The sequence below is a fragment of the Balaenoptera acutorostrata genome, chromosome 3 (genome assembly GCF_949987535.1).
Source record: "Balaenoptera acutorostrata chromosome 3, mBalAcu1.1, whole genome shotgun sequence".
Lineage (NCBI taxonomy): Eukaryota > Metazoa > Chordata > Mammalia > Artiodactyla > Balaenopteridae > Balaenoptera > Balaenoptera acutorostrata.
The window spans coordinates 135126078-135143450 of NC_080066.1; the positions used below are offsets into that span (position 1 = coordinate 135126078).

The 17373-nt window shown below is 38.5% G+C and overlaps 1 protein-coding gene across 6 annotated transcripts in view; it reads right to left on the bottom strand.

Moving 5' to 3' along the window:
* The window catches only part of WDHD1 (WD repeat and HMG-box DNA binding protein 1), a 97503-nt gene extending 80166 nt beyond the window's left edge, over positions 1–17337 (bottom strand). For all 6 annotated transcript variants that reach the window (XM_057544360.1, XM_057544361.1, XM_057544362.1 and 3 more), the window contains exons 1-6: positions 17221–17337; positions 16896–16988; positions 5668–5779; positions 1099–1250; positions 314–425; positions 87–137 (exon numbers count right to left, since the gene is read on the bottom strand). In XM_057544360.1, the coding sequence (XP_057400343.1) occupies positions 87–137; positions 314–425; positions 1099–1250; positions 5668–5779; positions 16896–16972 (504 nt within the window). In that variant the 5' untranslated portion in view covers positions 16973–16988; positions 17221–17337. The remainder of the gene's footprint in view (positions 1–86; positions 138–313; positions 426–1098; positions 1251–5667; positions 5780–16895; positions 16989–17220) is intronic.
* Between the last annotated feature and the right edge of the window lie 36 nt (positions 17338–17373).

Sequence of the window (17373 nt, forward strand, 5' to 3'; positions counted from 1 at the left end):
TTAATTTGGTCCAATAATATATTATGTAACGCCCAATATATGATGGAAATAGGCAAAAAGTTTTAAATTCAAATTAATGAGCTTACCTGATCTGAAATTTGCCACACCTTGACAGATCCATCACAACTAGCTGATGCCTGCAGGAATAAAACAATAGATTTCTCTATAGTTACAGCCATAATACTATATGGAGACTGGTTCAACTGATAAATTAAAGAGGCTTTTAACAATTGTGTGAAACTTTTTGCTAATTCTCTTACAGTTTTAAACATATTCGTAAAAAATGCAAAAAGAGAGGGAAAAAAATGATTACCAGAAAGATGTCCTTAGGGTCAAAGGAAAGACTTAAAACAGGTGCATCGTGTCCTCGAAATGTTTTCTGTTGGCTGCAATCCACCACATCCACAACTTTGACTAGAAAATCACTAAGAACAAGAGTAACGTACATCAATAAATGCCAATACAAAAGGCTCTCAAAAGCTATGACTCAAATATTTCAAAGTAATTAGAGTAAATGCCATAATTTCTTTATAGCAACATGTGAAATTTGGCACCCATATTACCTTTTAGTTTTGGTCTATAAAGATGCTAAAAATACAACTCAAGATTTCCCATATGTTAAAATACAAATACTTTTAGAAAGTGGCTTCCTTAGTTAGATCTTAAGCTTCTATTAGTTGCTAATCTAATTACAGCCACAACCATTTTTAAAAGCACTATGCCTTTTACTCCAACTCAGCAATTCACCAATTACATTTTTTTCCTATGACAAATAAGCAACAAGAAAAACAACAAAAATCCTGATTGTACAGTCTAGGTTGTACCTAAAATAATTTTTTAAATTTTGTATCCAACTATCATCTTTCCCCAAACTTTTCCAGCATTTACTGAGCAGGCTGTCGGCAAAGCAATATACCTCAATTCACAAAGAAGCACAAGTTTGTCATCAAAAACCTTTACCAGAAAGAAGACTTGAATATAATAATTAAATAACAACAACAAAGAAGGAACAGAGTCCTGAAAATGTTACCCTGAATCCAATGAATGAGGCCATTTTGTTCTAATATTATTTCATTTTCTGATATAAAAGAGCCTTACCTAGATCCAGCAGCAATTTTTGCACCATCCCCATTAAAGATCACATGGTTTGCATTTGTGGTGAAGCGAGTCAATATACCATCTGGAATTCCTTCAGGAAACGTGTGCACTTGAACAGTATTGTTAGATACTGCAGTGACCAATTTCCCATTCTAAAAGAAAAATGAAAGAAACATTGGCAAAAATTAGTTAATTAATTGGGAGTCTCTCCATAGTTAAAAATCCCGTAAAAAACAAAAAAAAACTTATAAACGTAGTTCATGTCAAGAGAAAAATAATCAATATATAATTTTTCTGAAATGGCTATTAGCGAGAAAAATTTACTTGCTGCCTTTAGAAAATTTAATTCCCTCTTCATCAGCCAAACTTTTAGCCTCTGATTTCTCTTGTACTTCCGGCAAGAAAAATATTTAAATAGTGTTTTTGTGGATTCCCAAATGTCATAAGAAGGAGACTCAGAACAAGAAAACATAGCTAATCTCAATGAGAGAAGAGCACAATGGACACTATTAGTATTGCCCTGTGTTTCCAGAAAACAATCATTAGATGTCTTTTCAGAGTAGGGTAAAGTCTAAATGCGAACCCACGAATCCATGTATCCTTTTTTATTTTTATTTTTTTGGCATACTGCAGGGCATGTGGAATCTTAGTTCCCCAACCAGGGATCGAACCTGTGCCCCCTGCAGTGGAAGCGCAGTGTTTATTTAGTGTTTTAAAAACACTAAATAAATAGAAAGTTTTAGGATCCGAAAATGATCTGCAAACACCGTTGTTCTGCACAGCTTTCAGCTAAGAATCATAAAAGGTCAGGGATCTGCCCTACCACCTTAATTTTATTACTTACCCAAGAGGAATTAAGTCTTGATGGACTAAATCATAGTCTACCAACCTCATACACAATTCGATATATCATATGGTCAGTTTATTAATTTATATTAAATGATAACTACCAAAAGAAACAAACTACTCAAGTTTGTTAATGAACATACTTTACCCTATAGCAATAGGTCTCAGCCATATTTGCACACTTAGGACCCTTAGCTTATCTACAGCGTCTGCTCCCTTTCTAATGAGAAAAGAACCTGGTAATACAATGACATGTTACCATATAGCAATATTTGGGGAAATGTATACATCTGTTCAAATAACAGTATAGATGATTCAAATTTGAACTGTGATAAACACCTTCAATTATTGGAAAACTGGTGAAAAATACTGTTTATGCCTACATTGCAACTACTGTATATAATTAAATCCATAATAAACTAAATTCATAATGTTGAAGTTAAGCTAACAATAATTTAAATGTGAAAACCAGAAGAGAATCAACAAAAACCTATAACCAACTCAATACAACACTGATGCTGCTAAGTGTTCTTTGGCAAAACTGCAGAAACACCAACTATTTATTTGTGTGCATGTACAGAAATTTTGCAACCTTGGCTGTGCTTCACTTCGCAGACAGATTTCTTAGTAGAATACTGACTAAGCATCCTCAGTTAGCTCTAGTAAAGAATCTTGGTAATTCTTTAACAAAACGTTAACTAGCCCTCTATTCATGTGAAAATGTTAAAGTATATAACTGCACTAACTCACCTGGGAGACCTGAATAAAGGCCTTGCTTTGAAGTCATTTTCAAACAAATCTTCTGGGAAATCAAATCACTACCAGTGTACGGTGTCAACTAGTAAAAATTTTTAAAAAAGAAACCATGCAAAGGATCAGAGCTGTGGTCCGGATCTGGTCAGACTATTCTCTCTGGTGGATAGGGAGGAATGGAACCCAGCACAGGATGACTTGGGCCCACTGTGTTCCTTACTATGTCATTTGACTTTCCTCTGAGCTTTGATTTTCCCAAGAATAAAACGGAGATAATTCCACGTACCTCTCCTTACCTTTGTTAAAGACAACGTAAAATACTATGCAAGCGTTAACTATTACTACCTACAAATATGTTGATATATCCCAGTTTCACTATTTTGGAGGGTGATTTTTTTTCTGCTTTGTTCTCAAATAAAGCACCTAATTGTACTTCCCTATACCACTGAATCCATAAAGTGCGTATTTATAAGCAATTAGGCTTTAAATGAAATTGTCAACTTTGCATGGCTATTTGGTAACATCGTTTCATTGAAGAACTGTAAACTCCATTCCTAAAGCCAAACATTTTAGCACTGAATATGAGCCTTGTAGTCGGTTGAATAGTGGCCCCTAAAAGACATGTCTAAATCCTAAGCCCAGATACCTGCTACCGTAGCCCTAGGAAACTACCATAAGCCCACTTTCATTTTTTTCTTCTTTAAAGTCTTTTTCGTATACAAAAGCGGTACATACTTATTGTAGAAAAAAAAATACGAAACTGTCCTGAGCAGACAGTGAGTTTCCCTACTCTTGAGAAGTAATTTCCATTAACATGTTGGGGTTAAGTCTTTTTAACTTTATTCTATACATATGCGAATTACAAATATTTGTGTACTTAAATCCTTTATTTTAACAAACATAAGACTATTCTATAAGACTGTTATGAAACTCTATTTTTCATTTTTTCAATTAACTGTAAACATCTTTCCAAATGAAGGTATACAGCACTCCCACATTTTTTTAGTGGCTGCATAGTATTACATTATATGACTACCAAAATATATAAAATGTATTCTCTATTCAGGGACACTTCAATTGTTTCTTTTGCTATTATAAACAATGGTTTTACTAATATTCTTGTCCACACAAATGAATGTGTGTACTTCCTTAGGGTAAACAGCCAGAAATGACAGTGTGCATTCTAACTGTGATACATCATATCAATTTATTCCAAAACAAGTTCATCAGTTATACTTCCAGCAACTGTTGTGTGAAAATACTGTGAAACAGAAAATATATATTGGTCTCTACCCTCAGTTCCTGGCACAGAGCTCCTAAAACCCTTCAACTGTCCTAAGTGATAAGAGCACCAGGAGCATCTTTTGTTCCAAAATTTGGTCTTTGACTGATTCCTGACACAAAGCTCCCAAATCCCTTGGAACCTTCTGGGTGACAGGAATGTCTTTTGTTCTAATGAGGTGCGTCTTGGTGGGCTCCTGGATAGCTTCAGGATGGTGGCTGGTCACCAGAAAGATCAAATCATTATCAGAAGCTTGGAACTTTCAGTCCCACACCCCTATCATCCAGGAAGGGGAGAGGGGCTGGAAATGAAGTTAATAATCAGTCATGCCCATGAGATGAGCCTCCATAAAAATCCCAATAACACGGGGTTCAAGGAGCTTCCAGGTTGGTGGTGCACCCCAACTCCACATCTCCACTCTCCAGACCTCACCCCACGTTCTCTTCATCTGGCTGTTCATCTGTATCCTTTATTACGTAATAAACTGGTAAACGTATTTCCCTGATTTCTGTGAGCTGTTCTAGCAAATGATCTTATCCAAGGAGGGGGTCATGGAAATCCGCATTTGCAGCCAAGCTGAACAGAAGTTGTAGGTAATCTGGGGACCTAATACTTGCGACCGGTGTCTGAAGTGGGGGCTAGTCTCGTGGGACTGAGACCTTAACCCGTGAGGTCTGAGCTAACTCCAGTTAACGTCAAAATTGAACTGAACTGTAGGACACCCAGTATTGCAAAGAACTTATTGATATGGGGAAAAACCCATATATCTGGTGTCAGAAGTGCTGTGAGCATGGTAGTGTGAGAGTAAAGGAGAAACACAGGAGAAGAGTTGTTTTTCCTTTATAAATACTTCTCCAAGCCCTCACTATTACTGGGATCAGGAATATTTTTCATCCTTGTCAATCTTACAGGAAAAAAAATCCAATTGTTTAATTTGCATTTCTTTGCTCATTAGTGAGATTTAGCTCATATTTAATGTACATTAGTCATTTATATTTTTTCTCCTGCGAATACATTTTCCATTATATATGACCATTAAAAAAAAAGTATCTAAAGACCATCTCATCTACCTTAATGAGTCTGGGTTTGAAAAAAAAATGAATTCTGTAGAAAGATTTTTTTTTTCCTATCCAAATACAATACACTCAACTTAAAATTCATCACAAATAAAAAGGTTAGATACTTAGTTTGCAAAGTCCTTCTGAAAACATATCTCCATTCTCCAAGTAACCTACATCTCATTCCTATATTTACATTACATAAAACATTAGAAATGCGAAATAAGTATATATCTTGAAAAAGTTAATGAAACAGTCCTTTTTTCCAGTACAATTCCTCAAGTCATCTGAATTAGTGAGCTAAAAATTTGAAACTGCACTGAGTTTTCTTTCAAAGAAAAAAAAAGATACATTTAAATCTCTTAAAAGATAAAGTATAATTTCCTGCATATATTGTAATTGGCTCATCATTACTATCCATTAATCACCTTTAATAAACCATTCAGATTTTACCTGTAGAAGTTTTGGGCAAATTATGGCATTATTACACATTTTTAAATATTATTATTTCATAAGAGAAATGAAAAAGTTTATCTGTATTCAAAACTTCTATAAAAATATTTTTCATCCAAGTATAAAACATCACATGGCAGTATCATTTCATATCAGTTGCTGTAATTGTTTTAATACCTTCAAAGCACATGAATATGCTTTTTCTCCAACATTAATGGACTTAGGATCATCATCATCCAAGTCTTCCCAAATCCTCACATCACCATCACTTCCACAAGTTACAATACAACTGTGAAGGAAACACACTCGTTATAAAGTCACCCAGTTTTAGGCTTATTAATTTTTTTGGAATGCTACTTTATCTCTTTTCTAATAAAATCAAGGTATTAGCCAATATGTTTCCTCATTTTTCATACATAAACCTCAATAACAAGGACTGTTAACCTCCTATTCTGTAAAATGAAAGGTAAGTTTATGCTTTCTACAGTTTCTCCTTGGCATAAAATTCCTTATATATTTGTAACAATGTAAGAAAAATGAAGGTAATCTCTGTAACAACAGGGACCAGGTCTACTTTGCTTACCATTGTGTCTCTAGCACAAAGTAGTCTCTGACAAATAGAAGCTTTGATAAATGTTGAATGAATAAATGGATGAATGGAAGAGCTCAATTAACCAAAGCTGATTATTCAAATGGCTATCTGTCAACTCCCAAATCTCGTTTTCTGAGTGCTTTTCTTCATTCGGTATGTGTCCTCTCTGGGCACATACAAAAGCAAATAAAATACAAAAATAAAATGGTAAATGGTGGAGTCTCGATGTGCAACTGATCCCAAGTTAAGATGGAGCAGGGAGCCAAGGGCCTAAGCCAGTGGCATGTAGCTCTGCACCAGTTCACAGAGACCCGCCCACAGGATTCCCACTCAGGATACTGAGAAGTCAATGTCCATCTTGGACGTGTCTTCATCTCCCGGAAGCAGTGGAGTGCACACCTCTTGGAACCATGGCCCATCAGGCATTCAACCTGTTCCTCAGTGCACAGAGCTGGGGAGGATCGCCTTGGTCTCTGCAGAGGCACCCAGGCAGAATGCCAGTGAAATGGGGCCACACTTCAGTATGTCGCTGCCTGACCACAGTGTGAGCTACTGCCCTCAAGTGATTTTCACTCCTTCCCAGATGATTTACAACTCAGGGAATGTCTCCTTCCCAGCCAGGAATGATGATTTTCAAGGGGCCCCAGGTGATGCCCTTAGGAGAGCCCAGGATTCCAGGGGTGGCCCCAACCTTTGGTGGAAATCTAAGGATGCCCCCCAGGGGGCCGCCAGTCTCACCTGCCAGTGGAATCCCAATGATGTCCCACATCAGAAGGTGAACAATGCCTTATTCTGGCCTCCCAACAGTAACTTCTAACAGAGGCCCTTTAACACCTAAAACATTATTGGATCCAACCATGCCTTCCACTGAGGCCCCAGCAATGCTCCCCTCTTTGGATCAGATGTTGCCTCCTAGAAACCCCACAACTTTGGGATGCCCCCAGCTGTATCCCCATTATTGCTGGCTTTGGAATCCCAGGGCTCTTTTGTGAGCCAGCCAGTCTCCCAGGAAGACCCCTTCCTACCTAAGCAGCCCTTACCTGCTCCACGGAGAGCAGAGCAGTACTCTGGGGCCCAAGAAAGGGCTCCCAGGAGGAGATCCCCAGTTTCAAGGCCTTACCACTGTGACTATGAGAACTGTGAAAAAGCTTATACTAAGCACTCCCACCTCGTGAGTCACCAATGCAAACACACAGGTGAAAGGCCCTATAGATGCATGTGGGAAGACTGTACTTGGTCCTTCTTCCGTTCCAGTGAACTTAGAAGACATACTCGGATACACACCAAATACCGACCACATAAATGTGACCAGTGCGGCCGACAATTTATGAGATCTGACCATCTCAGGCAACACCAAAGGACTCATATGCGGGTGCCAACATCCCCAGACCCTTCGGCTGACAGTGGACATATGGCTGGTCCTCCTCCTGCTCCTGGTTTTTAGGTCAATCTGCTCTTCCCCTCATTTTGGCTTCTCTGCCCAGATCCTGTCTGCCTCTGACCAGCTAGTCTCTTTGATAGGTGTAGGCTTTGATGAAGACAGAAAGATTATGAGACAGTGTGGAAGCCCATATGAGCTCTGGACCTAGTCGGGGCCCCTCAAAAACTGTCTTGGATGTCCTCACATCTCTGGGGCCACCTACTTTTGTGCCAAGTTCAGCCACATGGGAAGATGGAGCAAAGTAGATTGGGAGCTTTAGAAAAAGCTCTTTATCTTATGTCACTCCCAGCTTGAAACCCTTTAGCCACTCTCCTTTGCCTGCTACATAAAATTCAAGTTCCTTATCTTGGTCTTTGACAGTTTCCAGAGACAGACTATGTTCAAATCCTGAATTTACCACTTACTAGCCATGTGACTTTGGGAAAGGTCTTTGATCGTTATGCCAGGTTCCCTCTTCTGGTAAAAGAATAACAGTACTGGACTGTTGTGAACACATCTTATGTACAAAATCAGATTCTCTCCGGCACTCACCAGCCTCATGCCCAGAGTTTGTCTCCTCCCATCATTTCCAGACTTGGATGGAATGCCCCCACAGGACATGGGATCTGGCACCTCAAGTAGCCACCAGCAACCCAGGAATGTGGAAGAGTTAGTGCTCCTGGGGTAACATTTGACTAATGGGAGATGGGAGAAATCCAGGCCGATAAATTCCCTCTTCTTCCCTCCCTTCCCTGAACTGGTGCAAGACACCATTTCTCCCAATGGGGAGACCTCCCAAGTAGCCAGTGGACACACCTTCTGCGCCTCTTCCAGGCTTCTCATGAAGCAGACTCAACCTATCACCTGGCATTGCCTCCCATTCTTCCTTGCGTTGAGTCCCTTTTCTCACTCTCAATGCTCTGTATTTGCATCACCCAAATAAAACATTGGTACTTAAAAAAAAAAAAAAGAAAAAAAGGTAAATGGTGGGACTTCCCTGATGGTCCAGTGGGTAAGATTCCACGCTCCCAATGCAGGGGCCCCAGGTTCGATCCCTGGTCAGGGAACTAGATCCCGCATGCATACCACAACTAAAGAGTTTGCATGCTGCAACTAAGAAACCCGCAGGCCACAACTAAGAGCCCCCATGCCACAACAAAGGTCCTGCGTGAAGACCTGGTGCAGCCTAAATAAATAAATAATAATTTAAAAAAGGTAAATGGCAAAGAGAAGCCATATAAAAAACTATGGATGTTCAGAAGACAAAACTTAATTCCCACTTGGAAAATCAGAAGGGTTCATAAGCAAAGTATTTACATTGGGAAATTAAAGGACAGGTAGGAGTGGATATGCTGAGATTGGTGAAAAGGACAGTTCCAAACAGACAAAACTACATGAACCAAAATATGAACTTAGCAAAGCATAGGAGAGTTGACATGGAGCAGGCAGGCCAGGAAATTGAGGGGGAAAAAAGTAGATTAGGGTCATCCTATTTAAGATGACCTTAAAGCCAGAGTAAGGAGCTTGGTCTCAGTTCTATAAGAAATAAATAAGAGGACTATAAGTCTCAGTTTGCCCAGGACATTCCTGATTTATGCATCCAGCTGGTTTGGCATTCGTCCTGATTTTTCACTTTAAAACACATTAGTATTAGTTGCATCAAAATTGGTGAGTTTGACAGACTTCTTTGCACTTCCAGCTTCTGCCATGATCTTGTTTGGTAGTATAACATGTGCAATGAATAGTGTTCTCACCTCAACATGTAGGTAAATCTGAAAGACAACCAGTGATAACCCATCTCTCCCTTTCCAACCCTTTCTTGATGCAACATAACACCTCCTTTCAAGGACAATAGGTGTTAACTGATAAATAACTGGAGTCAGACATGAGCCCCTAGAAAGAGCAATTTCTTTCCGTCTCCAGTGGTGATGGGAGGAGCATTTCATATCCCCGTCCCTACTGGCTATTTGGTGTATCAGCTAGGTGCACCGAGGGAGATGTTACAGGTGCCAGATGGAGACGCCAGTGGGAAATTACAATGAAATAATAGCGGAATTAATGAGAAATATATGGAAGAAATAGAGTTAAGCAGTCCTTTGAAGGGCTTTTGGAGTAGTCTGAACATTCTTCCTACAATGTTTTGTCATTTACTGTAGGAATAAAAGTAACTACATATTAATTTTATTGTTGGCTATGCTTTTAAAATTTTGCAAAAAAACAAAACAAAACCCTTTCAGTAATGAGATGGAAAAAAATACATCAAGTACATGTTTAATAAAAAATTAAACACTAAATTTCTGCTTCTCGAAAAGTTCATAATGAAAGTATAAGTTGAACTAAATGTTAGTTGACATTTACCATGAGGGGGTGTGGTAATACCACCAACCACAGCAAAGTCAGTAGACACAGAACTCCTGAAGAAGCATCAGCATCTACTTCATAACATAGTAGTTACCTCAAGACTGCCTGAAAACGTTGCTTCTGCAGTAGCACAAAGTGAGTCTGCATCTTGTCAAGCATGACTTTTCATAAGAATTCAGTGCTATTCAACAAAACTTTCTGAGATAATAGAAATGGTCTACATCTGGCTACTGAGCAATTAAAATGCGGCTAGTGTGACTGAGGAACTGAATTTTTAATTCAGCTAATTTTAATTAATTTAAACCTAAATAGCCACATGTGGCTAGTAGCTACTGTATTGGACAGATCAGTGTTAAAACAAATGACAGTTGTTTAAATTAATTTTGTTCATATTTCATTCTAAGTTTTCTAGTGCAAGTATGAAAAGTAAAGTAATAGCTATCAATATGTTGTCTCCCTTAGTAAAAAGACTTTCCACACAGTTAAATGATACTGGTTTTATATCAATGTTATCAGAGGTTTTAAAAAGAAAATCAGTCAGATATCCTATAATGGTTTGGTTTTCCCTTCAGTTCATGGAAACAAAGTAAAGCTTCTGGAAGTTCATTCCATAGAAATTGAAATATCTGACATTACTGGGGGTTCTATCTAACTTCATTTGAAAAGTTCAGTGCTAAACATAAAATTCTTAATTTTTATAGTAATAATACATATTTTGCTAAAGTACAGCACTGTAGTAAAAACAATATTCTTACTAAATTAAGAAATCTATGTCCTACTGTATAGCACAGGGAACTATATTCAATGTCCTGTGATAAACCATAATGGAAAAGAATATAAAAAAAAAGAATGTTGATACGTGTATAACTGAGTCACTGCTGTACAGCACGGACTGGCACAACATTGTAAATCAGCTACACTTCAGTTAAAAAAAAAGAAATCTATGGAACACAAATGTACTTGGAATTGGAATTATAATTCATAACTGTGCCCAATGAATTGTGACAATGTACCAATCAAAACAGAAGCCATAGTTGTCAAGTTCTTAAATAATTTTATTTATACCCAGAATAACTGAATGAAATTTTTGTAACAAACTTATGTTAAATACACAAAAATACTTCAACTGAAGACGATACTTTCTCTGCTGCCTATCATCCATTAGATTTTTTAAATATTTGAGTCTGAAGAGTGATCCTATAATAGCTGTCTTATAATGATGGTATTATTATTATTATTGGAAGCAAGTTCTCTAAATCTTAGTTTCATTTTGTTCAAAATCAGTTAGAAATCTTTAATCAGAGTATTGAACTTAAGCCTTTGAAGCTTTTAGTGAAATGCAATTAATGATAACAGAGCTTGTACAGAGGAGACACTGAAATTTAATCTCTACAGAAGCAAATGAGAATTGAACAAGCTGTATATTAAAACGTGAAATGGTGAATGATTTAATTCTGAAATTCTGTGATTGCTCTTTGGAATATCTTGACTTTTGGGAAGAATCTTTTGATACACCTCTTCTTTTTAATTATATAAATTTATGTTCTGTGCCAAAATGAAATGAAGTAGGCTTAAAATTTGTGAAACATTCAAGGGAATCATGAGTAGAGAGAACTTACTTGATGAATTTTGTCTTTAAAAATATTGTAGGCCTTACTATCGAAAAAGGGTATTCTAAAAGCAGGTGAAAAGACAGAACCTGTAAAAATACTGAAGGTGAAATACTTATCCATTTCAGGTAAGGCAAATTTTTAAAAATTGAGACTCTTCCATTTAGTAGAATTTGCTCTAAGCTTACCAGGTATTGAGAACCTAAAAAAGAGTGTTTTCTCGGGCTTCCCTGGTGGCGCAGTGGTTGAGAATCTGCCTGCCAATGCAGGGGACGCGGGTTTGAGCCCTGGTCTGGGAAGATCCCACATGCCGCGGAGCAACTAAGCCCGTGAGCCACAGCTACTGAGCCTGCGCGTCTGGAGCCTGTGCTCCGCAATGGGAGAGGCCGTGACAGTGAGAGGCCCGCGCACCGCGATGAAGAGTGGCCCCTGCTCGCCGCAACTGGAGGGGGCCCTCGCACAGAAACGAAGACCCAACACAGCCAAAATAAATAAATAAATAAATAAATAAATTTAAAAAATAAAATAAAATAAATAAATAAATAAAAAAAAAAAAGAGTGTTTTCTCATTGAAAAATATTATGATATAAAGAAAAGAATTAACTGAAGGTCTCACTTCAAATTTATTAACCATAAAATGCAACTCTGAAGAAGACTGCAGCCAGTTTTATAAGAAAAATAAATATAAGAGTATAGTGAAAAAAACATTTTTCAGAAAAATATCAGCTACATCATGTTAGACTAAACAAATTAATTAAAGTACATGAATATGTGCCAAGAATGACTATTTTACTTATGTTAATGTTTAGATGGTACATTCAATGTAAAGAAAATTTTTTTAATGTTTTAATGTCAAATTTTTTTTAGGAAAAATTGTTTTGAAATAGTTTTTGAACAGAAATATGTTACAGACCTACCAAAACAGAATAATTTGCCAATCAAAAAATAATTCAAAAAAAACTGTACTTTTAATTATTGTGAAATCCTTCTCCCCATTCTCAATGGTGTGCTGGTTTAGGTGATAAATTAAGAAATCCACTGTAAGTTTCAGAGCAAAGGACTAATTTTTTTTTTTATTTTTTTTGATGTGGACCAGTTCTAAAGTCTTTATTGAGTTTGTTACAATATTGCTTATGTTTTATGTTTTGGTTTTTTGGCCTGCAGGCATGTGGGATCTTAGCTCCCCCGCCAGGGATCGAACCCACACCCCTGTCTTGGAAGGTGAAGTCTTAACCACTGGACCACCAGGGAAGCCCCAGCAAAGGACTACTTCTATCATGCCTTTATCCTCTTTATGACATAACTCTAAGAAGCCAATGATTACCAAGGCATTTCTCACTATCTGGATCCTCCATCCTCCCACAGCAATGTTCTTTCCCTAATCTGACCACCCCTCCCTAACCCTTCCACTGGGCCTCATGAGATTTCATCATCAGGCACCAGCAAAATCAGCATTTTTCTGAACATTCCTCTGAGGACACCATTTCCTCTTCAGCCCTCTTAAGTGGTGGCTGATTTCTTTTCTACATCCCTCTGGGATCTGGAGGTGGGCCTTTCCTGCACTTCATTACCACTTCCATTCTACTGCCACACCCTACTCTCTCTTTAAAAAAAAAGGCCTGAAACTGTCATCAGACCAGCTACAAATTCCTCAAGAGAAATCCCCCTTGCTCCCTAAAGATTTTTGGCACAAGGCTCATTGTTATTCCTTCTCTAACAACACTATTCCTATCATAATTCTTAGTATTTTCAATAACCATGTAGATGAAACCTTCTGACACTCGATCTTGTCCTCCACCCCATCTCAGACTCCCGTGGTTACAGCCTAGATTCTGTCTTTACCAACATTACAACTGCTTCATAATCTCAACTTCAAGCATTCTAATCACTTATCGTTTCATCTTATACCCTTAATATCCTAACTCCAACAATTTTTAAATTCTATTAGGATCTACAATCTATGGAAACTACCTTTCACTGTTTCTCACTCCCTCAAATTCTCACATCCCTCCTAATCTGGTTTAGATTCCATAGTCTGTCATTAAAATCACTCCTTTGCATTACTCTCAAATCCCTTGGCCTTCTTTCACTTTGTCATACTTACCCAGAAAAACCCGAACCCTGGTTAAATCCAACTCTCTGCCTATTAATAAATTTGCACTTACAGAGCTAAATAGGGCTGGAGAAAACACATAACCAGGTTGTTTGATCTCACTTTAAATTCATGATCACTAATTTGAACTAAGTCTTTAATCCTGCCCTGCAATCCAATTACATTTTCCTAGTCCATTCAACTTTCCCTCTCTACTAACCATCTATCTCATATCTACTTCTCTTTCTTCAAACCTCTACCTCCTGTCCACTCTCGACTAATGACTTTACTTCCTATTTCACTCAGAATACAGAAGCAATCTATAGACATTATTCACATGTTCTCCCTATTCCTCCTAGGTGTTCCTTCCCTCTACTTATAAAATTGACCATGTTCCTATCTTTGGCCAATCTCTCCTGCTTTTCACTGTATCGTAGCTCCTCTCATCTACTCAAAGACACCACTCCAGCAACTTTCCCTCTTTCTACTCTAACAACAGCTTATCATCCCTCTCTGTTGGATCATCTCCACTCACATATATGCTGTAATCTCTCTCACCTTAAAACAAAAATCACCTTTCCTGACTCCACATTCCTATCCGACTACCCTCATTCTTTGAGTGTCATCCTCATAAAACTCCAATTCCTCCCTTTCCATTCTCCTGAATCCACTGCAACAAAGCTTTTATTAACACTCTGTTAAAAAAAAAAAAAGAAAAAAAGCTCAAGCTCATCCATAGCCTCCACATCACTACAGGCAGCATTTGCCATAGTTTATTATTTCCTCCTCCTTAAAATACTTTATATTTGGCTTACTGATACCATTCTTGTGTCTTGGTTTTCTACTTTTCTAGCCATCCCTTATTATTCTCTTTAGCTGGCTCCTCCTTCTCTTACTTAATCTCTAAATATTCTGGAGTACCCAGGGTTTAGCCCTCAAACCTTTTTTTAAAAATACATTCACTCCCTCCCTAGGTGGTTTCATCCAAGTTCACAGCATTAAATATCACTTGTATATTGACAACTCCCCCATTTAGATTTTCAGCCAGTACCTCAATCCTGAATTCCAGGAGGTATCAGCTGAAGATGTAGATTTCTATCTTCTAACTCAAGTTTCTTCTCTGATCTTTTGACCCATTTATCTAACTGTCTACATCTCTACTTGTATTTCTCAAAGAAATCTTACACTAACTAGGTTCAAATGCAAACTCATAATCTCCACCCCCTGTTCTACCTCTGAAATATGCTCCTCTCCAAATGTTTCAGGTTATCTCCTAATGGCCAATTACTTCCCCAAACATCCAGAAACGCAGATGTTATGCCAGAAACCTCCCTCTTCTTCAACTTTAATATCTGATCCATTCTACTGATTTCACCTTTTAAATATTTCCTGAATATATCCTCTTTCTCCATACCCATGTCTACTCTAGTCCAAGCTTCCATCACACTCAACCGGACTAATACAGATACCTCCTAATAGTCTCTTTGCATCCATTCCTGCTCCTTTTCCAATTCATTCTCTATGTATCTTTTCAAAAACAAGACTGATCACGTCTCTCTGCTTCAAATCTTTAATACCCTCCTACTGCTTTTAGGATAAAAACAGGATTCCTTAATAAAGCCAAAAAGGCCTTGGACAGGATGACCACTCCCTACCTTCACAAATTTCTCTCTCACCAATCTTTGCACCACTCTCTACACTTTAGCATGGCTAGCTTTCTTTCAGTCCTTTGAGAATATCATGATCCCTAACCCCACTAGAACTTTGCAGAGTGTTTCCTCTGCCTGGAATGCCAACATCACCACCCCACTGCCACCATCACCCATCTCTTTATACTTCTGAATGTCTAACTCAATCTTCAGATCTCATCTGAAGAAACACTTCCTCAGAGACGCCTTCCCTGCCTTCTCAAATTAGACCAACTTCCCCTCATAGATGCTTATCACTGCATATATCACTTAATATTTCTAAGTGTAATTCTAAATGTACATTTATTTTTGCGATTAATCTGTACTCCATGTCTGTCAATCTACAAAGACCTTAAGGTCAATAAGGGAAAAGACTGTGCTTTGTTTGCGCTATTGTATCTCTAGCCCCAGTGGAGTAGACATGCAAATATTTGTTCAATGAATGAATCAATATAGGAGTGACAGCAGAAGCCATACAACTGGACAGTACTGCATAGGAATGGGATTTAGAAAGACAAAAGGGATGATGGAAAAAATATTCACATATTGAGGTATGGGGAAATCACTGTGGCTTATGCATGATTTAACTTAAATTTTATGCTAACTAGATCAGCCTGTCTTATGGCCTGTCAAACATACACCATACACCTGCTTTAACCATAAAAGAAAAGAATACACTTAAAAATCAAAAAGGAGTAACTACAGTTCAGGCATTCAATATGGAGCTGGGTGGCCATTGTGGATACGGTTTTAGACACGTTCCTGCATTACTGAGAACTTGAATTTTCTGAACTGTATCATACTCAAGGATATCATCAGCCGTTCTCAAAACAATATCTGAGAGCAGCTGCCAACTGCAACCTTATGGTCTCAAGGTCTCCCCTTATAACTAGGCATCATATTGGACCCTAATCCTTACTTAACAAGCACCCTTACTTCTTGCAACTCCAATTATAATTCTCACAAGCAACTTATGTAATTTTGCAGTCTGTGCTGTTATAAGCCTCCCCCATTTTGTAGTCCGACAGAATGCAATTCAAGTGCTTCTTTAATCTGTGTCTCCTGGGCTATAGTCCTCAGTTTGGCTCAAATAAAACTCTTTTCTATTCCTTGCACAGATTGTTTATTGATTATACCCCTCCACAGGGGTTAGAATAACCCTGAGAAAATATCACCATTTAGGAATCAAGCAGAGGAAATAAATTAGAAAAAAAACAGTCAGAAAGTTAAAAACAATTTAAAAAAGGAAAGAGCATCACAAAAGGCAAGGGAAGATAAAATACCGAAAAGTTAGAATGGGCCACTAAATTTGACAAGCAGGCAGCTACCGTTCGGACAAAATAACTGATAATGTGAGCTGCAGAAAGGAAGTGAACAAAGGGGAAATGTAGGGAAAAGCTCATATCATTCCAACTCCTCTGGAAGTAAGATTTCACACTCGTTGCCTTTCTTGATATACTAAAACTGCCATGCTGGTCCGAATTAAGCAGTAAATCTAAGAACATTTATGTGCCGTTTTAGATATCAACCTTTTTTCTATCTGGACGAGTAATTTTAGGCAGAACTGCTGACATGACATACAAGAATAACTGTTCTAATGTTCACACCTGAAACGTTCTTTTTGCTTCTCAAAGTACCTTACCTCCCAGAATCATCAAAACAGACATCTGTGTGTCCCTCTGTGTGCCCATATCTCATCGGCTTCTGTGTAGCAGGCATTTTTTCCTTTACCTATCTGAAAATGTTTTATAAAAGTTAGTATTATTTTAAAGGACAGGAAAGCCGGGGGCTGAACAGGAAGAAGGGAGGTTAGTCTCCTGCGGGACACGCCCTCGGCAGCCCCTTTTCCCCCACCCGAGGGGCACAAACAGGGAATAGGGATGGGTCTGTCCGACACTAAGCCGGGAAGAGGACACACTTCTCTTCGTTGGGCCGCACGCACGCGGGCAGCGGGAGGGAGCACTCACCGAAGCTCCACGACTGAGGAAAGGTGACGAGGAGCAGCACCGGTGGGGTAGCAGCACCAATGCAGGGCGCTTCCCGCGCTCGGCGTGCTCCCACACTGCGCCTGCGCCGGCCCGCCCACGCCCGGCGCGGTCCCGACCCAGGTCGCTGGGCGG